At 49.8% G+C, this 12,636-nt stretch overlaps 1 protein-coding gene across 4 annotated transcripts in view; it reads left to right on the top strand.

Moving 5' to 3' along the window:
* The window catches only part of MICAL2 (microtubule associated monooxygenase, calponin and LIM domain containing 2), a 223,342-nt gene that overhangs the window by 90,425 nt on the left and 120,281 nt on the right, over window positions 1-12,636 (top strand). For all 4 annotated transcript variants that reach the window (XM_047070161.1, XM_047070162.1, XM_047070163.1 and 1 more), the window contains 4 exons: window positions 2,789-2,944; window positions 6,193-6,293; window positions 10,585-10,842; window positions 12,180-12,295. In XM_047070161.1, the coding sequence (XP_046926117.1) occupies window positions 2,789-2,944; window positions 6,193-6,293; window positions 10,585-10,842; window positions 12,180-12,295 (631 nt within the window). The remainder of the gene's footprint in view (window positions 1-2,788; window positions 2,945-6,192; window positions 6,294-10,584; window positions 10,843-12,179; window positions 12,296-12,636) is intronic.

The raw sequence follows: 12,636 nt of genomic DNA on the forward strand, positions 1-12,636 counted from the left end.
GGTATGGGAGTGAGGCAGGGGGCAGTGCCCAAAAGCGAGATGGCACGTGCTAAAGCTGGGTGGGGCCTTCACAGAAGGGCAGATTGTCCTGCTGTGCCTGAGGCTGAGCATTTCATTGTCTCTGAACCTCACTTTTCCCACCTGGAAGATGTAGATAACAGAATCTTCTCAGAGCATCATTTTGAGGGCTAGGAAAGGACTCACACGTAAAAGTGTTTTATAAAGATAAAGTGCCAGGGAAGTTCAGAGTCAGCATACAATTACTGAGCACGTGTCAATGTGCAATCCATGGCACTAAGAACTTTCATACCTCCTCTAAGACAGCCGTTCTTCTACTATGAGTGTGTTCTTTCACTGTCACGTGTAATGCTCCAGAAAGAGGAGCCCATCTCTTTTTGTAACTTTTCAGCACATTCACTGCTGGGCAGTAAGATCTGTTTCCCCCAGACTGTCAAAGCGCAAAACCATGCTTCCCTGAGTTCTGAAGTTGGAAGCATAACACGTTTTCTTGGAGTAAGGGCTAATCAGGTTGGGAGAGGAGCACCACTGCCAGGAAATGCCTTCAATCCCCTCCCCCTCCACCCGCCCCCTGCCGAGATTAATTGGTGCGTAGGTTGTATGGATTTGCACTAACTGTATCCGCGTGAGACCACAGATGGTGGACAAAATGGCCTCACATGGCATCTCTTAGACTGGGGACTACATTTGCTCTTCAAGCTTGCCCTGCTTAAAGGCTGCAGGCTGCAGAGGTCTGACCGGGAGGGCATCTCCTCTGAGGACAGAACTCACTCCCTGAAAGACGGTCGATGTTGGAGGCTTCCAGAGGTGTGGTCTGCCTAGCTGGGCCCTACCACTTGCTGGACCATGAGGACCCTTTCCCCGCTCCCGTGCCTCTCTCTTCTCCTCCATCCCTACACGTGCCCCATCCCTGCAATCAATAACCAATACCTGACAAAGACCTTTTAAGCTGCTAACCTGGATATTGTGCCGTTAGCATTTATGGGGATATTTTGGTGGTTTGGTAAAACTGTTAAGTCTGAATATTTGCAAATCCAAAATCCACACCCTGTCTGAGTATAGTTTGGCATTTCGTGGACAGGAAAAGAAAGGTAAGAAGGAGAAGAGCCACTTAGGCAGCCTAGCACCAAATAAGTAGACCTGCAGCCGGGTTTTTCCATATTGACGCCGTTGGCATTTGGAGCCACATCATTTTTTGTCCCGTGCACAGTAGGATGCTTAGCATCCCTGGCCTCTCCCTGCTAGACACCAGTAGCACCCCCAAGCTGTAGCCACCGGAAATGTCTCCACAATTTGCCTAACTAGGGGCCAAGGTCACTCCCGGTTAAGAAATACCAGACTAGACCATCATGGCCATTTCTGATCATTTCGATAAAAGTCTGATGAAGGATGACTTAAAAGAGGAGGTACTGAGATAAAAACCCAAGGTTTCCAGTCCAAGGGATTTTTGACCGAAGTTTGGGAATGCACATGAGGTTTGCATATACTGTGAGCAAATGTGGGGGCAGTTCTCAGAGGAGGTTGAAGACAGAGGCATGTCCGCCAAGCCTGCTCATGTGATGAGCGCCTTGAGTTAAGCAAAGTGCATGGCGTCTGGGACAGAGGGAAAACTGGGGACTGTGGGCTAGCCAGCTGCTAGAAAGAAAGGGGGTTGCCAGAAGAATGAAGTCTGACCAGCTGCTTGGGGTCCTCTCTGTCACCGCCATTAAAAAGCTAAACCGTTGACACTTACAAGCACCCTAAGGAATCATTGTACGAATCAATTGCAAGTTAAAATTTTGTCTACTCATTCTATATTTATTGAGTGTGGACCGTGTGCCAGTCACTGGAGACTGGAAATAGAAAATTTGTTAAAATCCCCATCCCACAGGAGCGCCTGGGTGTCTCAGTTAAGCGTCCGACTTCGGCTCAGGTCATGATCTCACAGTGTGTGGGTTCGGGCCCCACATCGGGCTCTGTGCTGACAGCTCGGAGCCTGGAGCCTGCTTCAGATTCTGCGTCTTCCTCTCTCTTCCCCTCCCCCGCTCACTCGCGCTCTCTCAAAAATAAACATTAAAAAAAATTTGTTTTAAGTTTAAAATCCCCATCCCACAGGAATTGAGTCTCATAATCCTTTTCAAAGGGGGGAAAACATGAAGAATGCTAACAATATAGTCTTAATCGTCAAGTTCAAAGTGCATGTGTCATGAATGTACCTAGCAACAGCGCCTAACAAATCTTTATCTTTTTCGTTAAAAAAATTTTTTTTTAACATTTATTTTTGAGAGACAGAGAGAGACAGAGAATGAGCAGGGGAGGGGCAGAGGGAGAGGGAGACACAGAATCCAAAGCAGGCTCCAGGCTCTGAGAGTCAGCACAGAGCCTGATGCAGGGCTCGAACCCACGAACCGTGAGATCATGACCTGATCCGAAGTCAGGCACTTAACCAACTGAGCCACCCAGGCGACCCCCTAACAAATCTTTAAAAGGATGAGCTCTCGGATTGCCTTTAGGAAGATCACTTTGGCCTTTTGTTTGTGGAAGCCTAACCAGAATAATTGGTCCTATAGATTTCAGGAAAGGAAAAAGTCCCACTGACTTAGGCCTCTGGTGATGCGTTTCTTCCTCAGGTACAAACCTTGACATTTCCACCTGCCCTTATTCTCTACAGATGCAGAATTCTGGTTTCAGGGGCCCGTGAGGCATCTGAGAATAGCTTCCTCAGTAATCTTTTTCACTTTTCCCACCAATTGCAGAAGAAAGACTCCCTTTTTCTCTCCGCCTCATGCAGGGTTCCGAAGAAAAGAATTCCGTGGGAAGCTGGCTATTGCGATCACCGCCAACTTCATAAACAGAAACAGCACAGCCGAGGCCAAGGTGGAAGAGATTAGCGGGGTGGCTTTCATCTTCAACCAGAAGTTTTTTCAGGACCTTAAAGAAGAAACAGGTGGGACCCTCACCTTTCTCCAAACCAGGCCATGTCCATGCTGGGCTGTCCCAGTTTTGGGGATTGGGAGCCTCACTCTGATAAAGCAGAAGCCCAGACTTCTCCTTAGGAGAGAAATGGGTAGGATTCCTTCAAGGACAAGGGCAATTCTTGAGAAAAAGTTCTGGCTGTTGTACATGAAAATGGCTAGAGATGGATTTACTCAGTCAACGTTTACTCAGTGCACATTACGTGCCAGTATCAGTATCATGGGATACAGAGTTGAGGTTGACATGGTCCCTTCCCCAAGTGGATCCTTGTCCAGTGAGGGACAACCATCCTAATGCAGGGAGGTTGGTCTATGCCCACGTCACCGTGAGCTTCAGAGAGCCCTCTGAGGAGGGAGCCAGTAACCTGAGGTTAGCCCCTGAAGAAGTGTAGGTACTTCTGTGCAGTGTGCCAGCCGCCCTTCCCCACCAGGGACATCCAGGGATGCCCAGGGAGCATGTACTCACCCCAGCGCATCAGTGTCCCCCAGCCGTGGGCCTTGAGGAAAGAAGATCCTCATTCCTTTACTCAACAAATATTTATTGACTGCCTACTGTGTGCCAGCTGTTGTTCAAGGGCCTGAGAAAGAGCGGTGGGCAAAACGAGACCCCTCTCTTGGAGCTTATATTCTGCTGGGGGAGACCGTTAATAAACAGACAACTAGTACGTCAGGCAGTCAGAAAGATGGTGCAGAGAAATCCAGCCCAGGGAGGGGAAAGAGGGGGGAAACGCTCCTGCCAATTATGTAAATCCCAGATTTTTCTTTTCACCTGATTTTAAAATAGGTATTTCTCCTCGAAAGGCAGTGTAACAACAATGTTGGACAAAATTTTCATACCAGAAGTCAGTCATCCACACCGAGTATCACCTAGCACAGAAAGAGTTCTCATGTTCACATACTTCTTTTCAATAATCGTCTGCCTGTAGCCCCACTTTTCACAGGGCTCTGGCTCTTCTCGGGGTGTCAATACTCTTTGTGAATCTGATTTTCTCCTCCAGCATCACATTTGAAATATTGTCCACACTGCAGCCAGGTCCTCCTGATGGTCAGTTTTGCAGCCACAGAATAGCTCACTAAGTAGATGCACTGTCACCGCCTAAGCATTTAAATTGGAGGCCGGCAAACTATGGGCGGCCACATGTTTGTGTTGCCTTCGAGCTAAGAATGGTTTTAATGTTTTTGAATGGCTGAAGAAAAAGCAAAAGAAGACTATTTTTCAACAAATCGAAAGTTACATGAAATTCCAGTTTCAGTGCCCATAAATGAAAGTTTCTTGGGGCACAGTCACACCCACTTGTTGACATTGCTACCTGTGGCCATGAGTGGTTATGGACCCTGATGGCCCACAAAGCCCCAAATCCTTACTATCTGCCTGTTACAGAAAAATGTCTGCTGGCCTCTGGTATAGACCTTCCAGTTGTGCACTGTTACAGGTCAGACTGCTCCCCGGGAATATTTCAAGTTAGTTTCTAGGAATGGGATTCCTTATTGAGCCAGACTGTACCACTCACTGGCCATTATGATGTGTGCCCGTTGGGCGATCCTCTGAGTTTCACCACAGTGGCATGATTTTATTAGAGCGGGGTTTTTTGGTTTCTTTTCTTTTCTTTTCTCTTCTTTTCTTTTCTTTTCTTTTCTTTTCTTTTCTTTTCTTTTTCTTTTTCTTTTTCTTTTTCTTTTTCTTTTCATTTCTTTTTTTCTTTTCATTTCTTTTTCTTTTCATTTCTTTTCTTTTCTTTTTCTTTTTTTTTTTTAGTATTTTATGTTTTATTTCTTGTTTTTTTTTTCCTAAATATAATTTATTGTCAAGTTAGCTAACATATAGTGTATATAGTATACTCCTGGCTTCGGGAATAGATTTCCATGATTCATCACTTACATACAACACCCAATGCTCATCCCAACAAGTGCCTTCCTCAATGCCCATCACCCATCTTCCCCTCCCTGCCCCGGCCCCCATCAGCCCACAGTTCTCTGTAGAATGTTTTCATTCAGCGTATTATGTTCTTCTGAATGATTTAAGAATTGTCCAACCCTCCCTTCCTCTCCAAAACCAAGAAGATAAATACTTCAATAAACCACCAAATATGAATTGTGACAGGACATTGAGTGTGTTTTTCCAAATGTCTCAGTGAGTTTCCTTTACATTTTGCTGGGACGGTCACCTTTGGCCATTGTTTCACAGTGCCCCTTTCACAGTGACACGGATGAATTTCCTCTGATTCTCAGGGGAGCCCTCTGCATTGATGGCTGTTTCCTATTTAACAGTAATAAAGGGGTTCCTCTGGTTACCCAGCACACCTCTATGTCGGCTGCTGTTAAAGTTGTTACGTGTCTGTTCCTTTCTCTCCAAAGAAGCTAAGCCAGTTCTTAAATTTGCACGTTCATCAGAATCCCCTCTCGGGCTTGTCAAAGTGCAGATTGCTGGCCCTACCATCAGAGTTTCTGATTTAGTAGGTCCTACGTGGGGTTCTGATCATGCACACTTCCAAGTTCTCAGGTGATGCTTCGGCCAGGCACTACGGCTTTGTTTTAAAAGCAGAAACCTAGTCTCTCGAGTGTTTTTGCATTTGCTGGGAAGTACAAAAAGATACAACCCAGCCCTCCAACCTGATTTGTTCCTGCCAGGACACCTGGGTTTTCCCACACGCAGGAGAACGGGAGAAACATGGCTTAGCACAGCCTTGGGAGAATTGACACCACTCTCTGACTCTGTGGTCACATGGAGGGCACGGTGGCGATTGGGAATCAGACCGGCTGGGGTTCAAATCCCGGGACTACTGTTGCTTTGCTGCTATGCTGTGGACAACTCTTGGCCTTTCTGCAGCGCTTGGCTCTAACTTGGAAGTGCTGGTCCACAGCCCCTAAGGACATTGAGGTTTTTTTTTTTTTTTTTTAAAGCGCTTTAATCATATCGCAATATATAAATATACCAAATCAATATATCGTACACCTTGAACTTATAACATGTTACATGTCCATTATATCTCAATTGAAAAAGCACATAGGGTCTTAGTGGGGCTATAAAAGCTAGCTGTGTGGAGTTAGGTAAATTCTAGCACTCCGTTTTCTCTTTCCCAGCCTTGTGTGTTTTAAAAACTTGCCCAACATGAGTATATTCAGGGAAACAACGGCACCTGTAACGCAGCAAAGTAGAGCTCTTGGCATACAGCGAGCGCTGAGGGAATCAAACTGAGTCCATGCATACTTCTCTCTGCAGGGATTGATCTGGAGAACATTGTTTACTACAAGGACTGCACCCACTATTTCGTCATGACTGCCAAGAAGCAGAGCCTGCTCGACAAAGGTGTCATCATTAACGTACGTATCTCTTGGCTGGGGTGTCCTGTCTTTCCCTTTGTGACCCAGCAAGTGTGGGAGCAAGATGCCATCCTGCCAGAAACCGAGCAAAGCGGGAGGCAAGAAAAGGACCAGCATTTTCCTTCTGCGTGGTGTCGTGTGAGTGTTGAGTTGAAGGAGCCGATACAGGCAGAGGTGTTTCTGCAGAACGCTGGGGGGTGGCGGTGGAGGCTCAGACCCTCCCCTGCTTGTTGGTGTGAGCCTTTTTCACCAGGAGATGGGCCGAGTCTTCTCCTTCTCCATGTCTCATTCAACCCTGCTCCCTTTCCTGGGAGGTCTCATGTCATTTGGAGGCAGCTGTGGGCTCCTTGTCCGAGTGGAACACGGAGACAACATTCACTGGTGAATTTCACATGTGGCCCTCTTGTCGTAATGTCCGGTGGAACCCTCTCTTCTCACAGGCACAAAGGCTCAGCTTGAATCTTGGCTCTGCCACGGATTAACTCAGGACTGTGACTCAACGCTGCTTAACTTTCCTGAACTTTGGTCTTCTTATCTGTAGAACAGGAATAATGGTTTCTGTCCGAAAGGGTTGTTTGCAGGAGTAAATTTTAAAAGGTATACAGAGCAACGGGCCCTGTGCCTGGAGCCTATAGGGGAGTTGTAGATTTCCTCTATCATTTCTGTCTGGTTTGGACACCTGCTTTTTGGTCCTGCTGGCTTCCTGGCCTCTGCTTCCTGCCTGTGCATCTTCATGTTTAAACCGAGTACGAGGCTAGAAGAAAGGAGCACACAGAGTGGTGGGCCCTGGGCTGGAAGCTGCTTTGGGCAGGTTTCCAACCTATCCAGAGCCTCTGTTCCTGCTGCCCCTGCTGTAGCCTCAAGATAACGATCATGCAGTCCGAGGTCAGCCTGCCCTCCGGGTGGCGGCCTGCAGCTCAGGCGGCATGGTGACTATTCAGTGTCGCTTGTCGAAGAAGAATGTGCCTGTCCTCTGACCACTTTGTGCTGGCAGCCGGCCGGGTGGCATTAGTAACCCAGCCCTCCCCTGGGCCTCCTCTGCGTGGCTCAGGGCTTGCTGAGAGCCTGAGCTGCAGACAGGAGGCTGTGAATGGGGTGGATGGGAGTTGAAAGGAGCCGACTGAACACAGCCAGCAGATGTGTGAGCAGTGGGTTTTGGCATCTGGTGCCCCACGGCTGACCCGGTCTGGGGGAGGTGGGGTGGTGTCCCCTTCTTTCCTTTATTCCACGGGCATCCCTCCCAAAGTTGCTTCCTCCATCGAGAGGCCAACGGCAGGTAGTGAAGGGGTCCGGGGCTTCAGGAACAGTGGAAACCTTTGCAAAGGAGGGGCTGAGGAGGCTTTTGTCAGCACCCACTTCTCACCATGGGAAGTCAGGCAGAATTTGACAGGGGTTTCTTATTTCACTGGCTGAGTACTCCAGCCTGTGGGACACTAAGGTTCCCTCAGGGCATCCCAGGGCATTTGTCCAGGCCACGACATGTTGCTCATGGTGATTCAACTCTTTGGCAGTTGTCAAAGCCCCTCCATACCCCCACGTCCCTGTCATCACACAGGTGGGCAAGCGTGACTCACTCTAACCCCATAATGACGGTGGAAGATCTGGGAGCAGATCCCAGGCTCGTGGGTGTCCTCACTGGGGCTTTCTTTCCCCTCAGAGAGTCCAGGGGCATCTTCTGAGCTGGTGCTGAGGGGCTTTTAAGATAAGACAAGAACTCTCCTCTAGAAGTTCTAGCCCACAGGCTGGACGTGAGAGGGCTGGAAAGTTCTTTGGTTCAGGAGCTCTGGCCAGGAGTCTCCATGTGCCCGGCCAAGCTCTGTAGCATTTGCATAGCTGGGAGCTGGTCCATCTACCCCGAGCCACTCAAATTAACATTCTTGTCATGCTCCCAGAGGAATGGCAAGTCCTCTCTCGTTTCCTCTCCCTGCATGGGTCAGCATCTTTCTGGAGGCACACAGAGGTGCTGAGTGAATGTGTGTTGAATGACTGACTGACCTGCTTCCCCACCTATTCCTACTGACCTCTGGTCTTCCATGGCTACTGAAGGGAGAGTGAAGTTCCTCCTCAGGAAACGATGGCTTTGGGCTCCCAACTCTGCCCATCTTGCTCTCCCTCACAAGGAGGGTGGCTTGTCATCCTGGCACCCTCTCCGGGCTGGCCCACATTCATATAGGCGAAGGCTCCTGGATATAGCAGGCTTGGTCTCGCCATGGGGGGAGGGAGCCTTGTTTCCAGGTGGGTGAGGCCAGCGTACATCATAGCTGGTCTCCCAGTGCTGAGCCCAACCTCATTCGAAACCATTGCCTGACCTCTTCTGATCTCCAGCCTTCCTTTCAGCTCAGCACGGGGGGTAGGGGTGACTGCTCTTCCCATCAGGTTCCCTGCCCTGTACTATTCTTGCCGCGTCTCTCATTGTCCCTCCTCTCTGCTGAGGACACAGCCTGTCTTCAGTACCTATGCGTGTGGCAAACGGGGCCCACCTTCATCCTCCTGCATCTGTCTTAATTTAAAACTACTTCTCCAGGCCTGCCCACTTCGCTTAGGGTCCCTTCCCACCTTTCTCTCCATTGTCCTTGTTTTCACCCCCTCCCTGCTGCTCCCTGTCCTGCTTCTGTACCGTCCCCTCTCCTGGGACCTCCTGCCATACGAGGTCCCGTGGCTCCTTCCAGCAGCCCTGGGCCGGGTGAGCTGTTACCCCAGCCCAGCCCTGCAGGTCCCCACACCCCTGTTTGGGACACCAGCACCAGGCGTGACCACATTCCCCCATCACCCAGCCCACCTCACGGGCACTTGTGGGCATGCTTTGAAGAGGGAGTATTTTCAAGACCTCTCCATTCACCCTTCCCCATCTCATCCCCACGCTTGTAAGGGAGGAAATTGGTCATGTGACTGGTGGAGCAGGTAGGAGAAAGGAAAGGCGAATGACAGGAGCTCCAGCCTGAACGCCGTGACCCGGCAAAGCACCCTTGGGCCACTGCTGGGTGCAAACTGGGTGATGCACTATGGTGTGAACGTATGAGAATTTCTGCGATGAGGTATTTGAAATCACGGCTATGAGGAAAATGGACACAGTAGGTCGCTCTGTTTGTAGATGTGGCTGTGCCTTCCAAGACCTTTATAAATACTCTTGTTGGTGCCTCGGGGTGGGGAGGGGAGGTCCAGGGACACGCTTCCCCGCATGCTGTGTTTGTGCCATCGTGAATTATAGGGAATGGAAATTCCCATTCACTTTGCTCTTCTCACATGCCAGGCGTCAGGCTGGGGATTTTTATGTCTGCCATTTCCCTCGGTCCTCACTGTATGAGGTGGATTTTGTCATTCCTGTTTTACAAACAAGAAAACGGAAATTCAGAAGACTTTGATAACTTGCCCAAATTTACTCACTGCGTAGCAGGGGTGGACTGTGACCTGATGCTCTGGATGGCCCCACCAGTTCCCGCCCACACCCCACCCACCTGAGGATCTGCACTTCTCTGCCACCTTTCAGGAAAGATAGTCTTCTGGTTCCTTAACCACATGAGGAGCAGATTAGACTCTGGGGGACATGCTATGGGGCACTGCCGGAGTCCCTCCAGGATGGGTATCCTGGTGCTGGAGGCCAGCGCCCTCCAGGGCTGTAACAGTTAACACTGTGAGAGCAGAACAGGGCCCTGAACAACCCTCAGCCTGGCCAGAGAAGAGATAACTGATTCTGCAGAGAAAGTTCAAGAGTTATGCCAGTTACCCATTTCTTTTCTGGTCCTGTTTGCCCACTAAACACAGTATGTCCATGTTATTAGCTCAGCTTAGTCGGCTATAAAATCACTATTACTTACTCGCTCTTTTGTCTTTTCATTTTTGCTGAAAGTTATCGCAAGAACCGGCCATATGAATTTTACTTCCGTGTTTACCACAAGACCATTACTGAGTAAACTGTTCATTGCAACACTGTGTTCTCTGTCAAAATTCCTACGTGAGACAGTTCTTTTAGAATTTAGTGCCAGGAAAAAATTGCCTCCCCTAGGAATTTCTATGCTTCCTTCTTTCTGATAAGGAAAGCCTTGCCATACATCACATTTCCCTTTTGCCTCGGATGCCAGGAAGCTCAAAGTCAAGTGCGATGCTTAATCACAGCTCTGTTGGCCCGTACAGAGGGCTGATTTGGTTCCTCTTGATTCCTTTGGCCCTGATTTTCTGTTTTGATCAGCCTCGCTGTCCAAACCCATTCCAAGTCTTTTTGCAAAGATATGGGTATGAACACTTGCCCTTTCCGGGGGCAGATTGCAACATTTTGCTCCTGTTCTCCCCCCAGGACTACATCGACACGGAGATGCTGCTGTGTGCGGAGAATGTGAACCAGGACAACCTGCTTTCCTACGCCCGTGAGGCTGCAGATTTCGCCACCAATTACCAGCTGCCATCATTAGACTATGCTATGAACCATTATGGGCAGCCCGACGTGGCCATGTTCGACTTCACCTCCATGTACGCCTCCGAGAACGCGGCCTTGGTGCGCGAGCGCCAGTCACACCAGCTACTCGTGGCCCTGGTGGGCGACAGTCTGCTTGAGGTAGCGCCCCCCATTCCTGGTAAAAGACCGATCCCTGCATTTATGGTGTGGCCAGCAGCCTGTGCTGTCGTTCAGCCAGGGGACAGACGGGTGCCCTGCCAGTGTGCCGGACTCTGCCAAGTCCGTGCTGGTCTCCAGTTTGCACCTGCCCTTTGACCAAATACAGAGAAGCTCATTCTATCTTCCTCTCCTACCTCTGGGCTCTTTGGGCCGACCTCTTTGTCAAAGTACAAAATCGGTCAGCCCCGCTCTGGACTTCCCAGGCTGGCCTCCTGAGAACATGCATGCGCTCAGCTGGACCATAACTTCTTCCTCGCGTGGGGAGCTCTCTCTGGGGCCTTGCAACATGGATATCCTAGAGGGTACAAGAAGGCGTATGGGGCCCCAAGTCCAGTTTCTGTCCATGGCCTCCCTGCTCAAAGTGCTTCCCAGAGAATCAGCAAATGCAAGGATCCTTAGATACAATGTTTTCAGAAGGATTACATTTTTATCTTTAAAGTCAGCACTAACCAAAAAAAAAAAATGTGTGTTTATTCCAAGTAAGAGTCAAATTCCAGACTATGCTTTGGGTGCCCATGGGACAGTTCAGTTAGAACTTAGTTCGGTCAGGGGCGCCTGGGTGGCTCAGTCAGTTAAGTGTCTGACTTCGGCTCAGGTCATGATCTTAGGGTTCATGGGTTCGAGCCCAGCGTTAGGCTCTGTGCTGACAGCTCAGAGCCTGGAGCCTGCTTTGGATTCTGTGTCTCCCTCTCTCTCTGTCCTTCCCCCACTTGCGCCCTGTTTCTCTCTCTCTCTCTCTTAAAAATGTTTAAAAAATTAAAAAGAAAAAAACTTTATTTGGTGAACCAGCCCTTGCTCCCCGTGGTGTGTGGGCTGTGACCTGCCCCCTCCGCCCCCGTCTCCCTTCTCAGCATTCTCTCTTGCTACCCTCCTCTGCTCCTCTACCGGGCACCGTCATTTTCCAGCCACCATGCCTTTGCCCATGCTATTCCTGAACGGATCAAGATGAGAATCCTACCCATTCTTTAAAATCCTCACAAATGCAACTCTTTTGCGAAGTATTCCCTCATTTCCATCGCCTTCCCCAGGGTGGGGATTTGCCTGTGCCTTTTGTAAGCCCCAAAGCAGTTTTGCTGTTCCTGTGATACAGCACCCTTTACACGGGACTTTGTGCTATAGCTAATTGTGTTTGCAGTGAATCCCAGGGTCTGTCCTGTCACCCCTCACCCCCTCCAGTGTGTCGCAAGGGCCTGGCAAGCCCCAAGTGCTGGATAGAATGGGAAGGCAAAGTGGGGGCCTTTAGAATTAACGGGAATGTTCCACACTTTCTTCTCCAGCCATTTTGGCCCATGGGCACAGGCTGTGCCCGAGGCTTCCTGGCAGCCTTTGACACGGCATGGATGGTGAAAAGCTGGGACCAGGGCACCCCTCCCCTGGAGCTGCTGGCCGAAAGGTGAGTATCGGCGGCAGGGTTTCTGGCTGGGGGCAGGGCTGGTTCCAAAATCAGACAGGAAAGAGCAAGGCTGGCCCTTAGGCGACTCCCGGATGAACCTGGGATGAACCTTTCATTTGCCTTCCCACACGGGCCCTGATTTGATCATCAGCATCCCCAGGAAAACTTTCTCTGTCATGCTCTGCCCCCGTCAGTGACTTCTTTCTTGGGGCCAGGACCTTACGACCTGAATGCAACAGGGAAATCTTGACCTGGAGCGGCCCTGAAGTTGGGGTTCCCAGCACTGCCCGGTCACTGCAGAGCCAGAAGAGGTTTAGGGGGAAGCCTTCACTGCAGCGCTG

The sequence above is a fragment of the Lynx rufus genome, unplaced genomic scaffold (assembly GCF_022079265.1).
Source record: "Lynx rufus isolate CCGP_SWC_20201006 ecotype Redwood Valley unplaced genomic scaffold, mLynRuf1.p SCAF_9, whole genome shotgun sequence".
In the NCBI taxonomy this organism is placed as follows: Eukaryota; Metazoa; Chordata; class Mammalia; order Carnivora; family Felidae; genus Lynx; species Lynx rufus.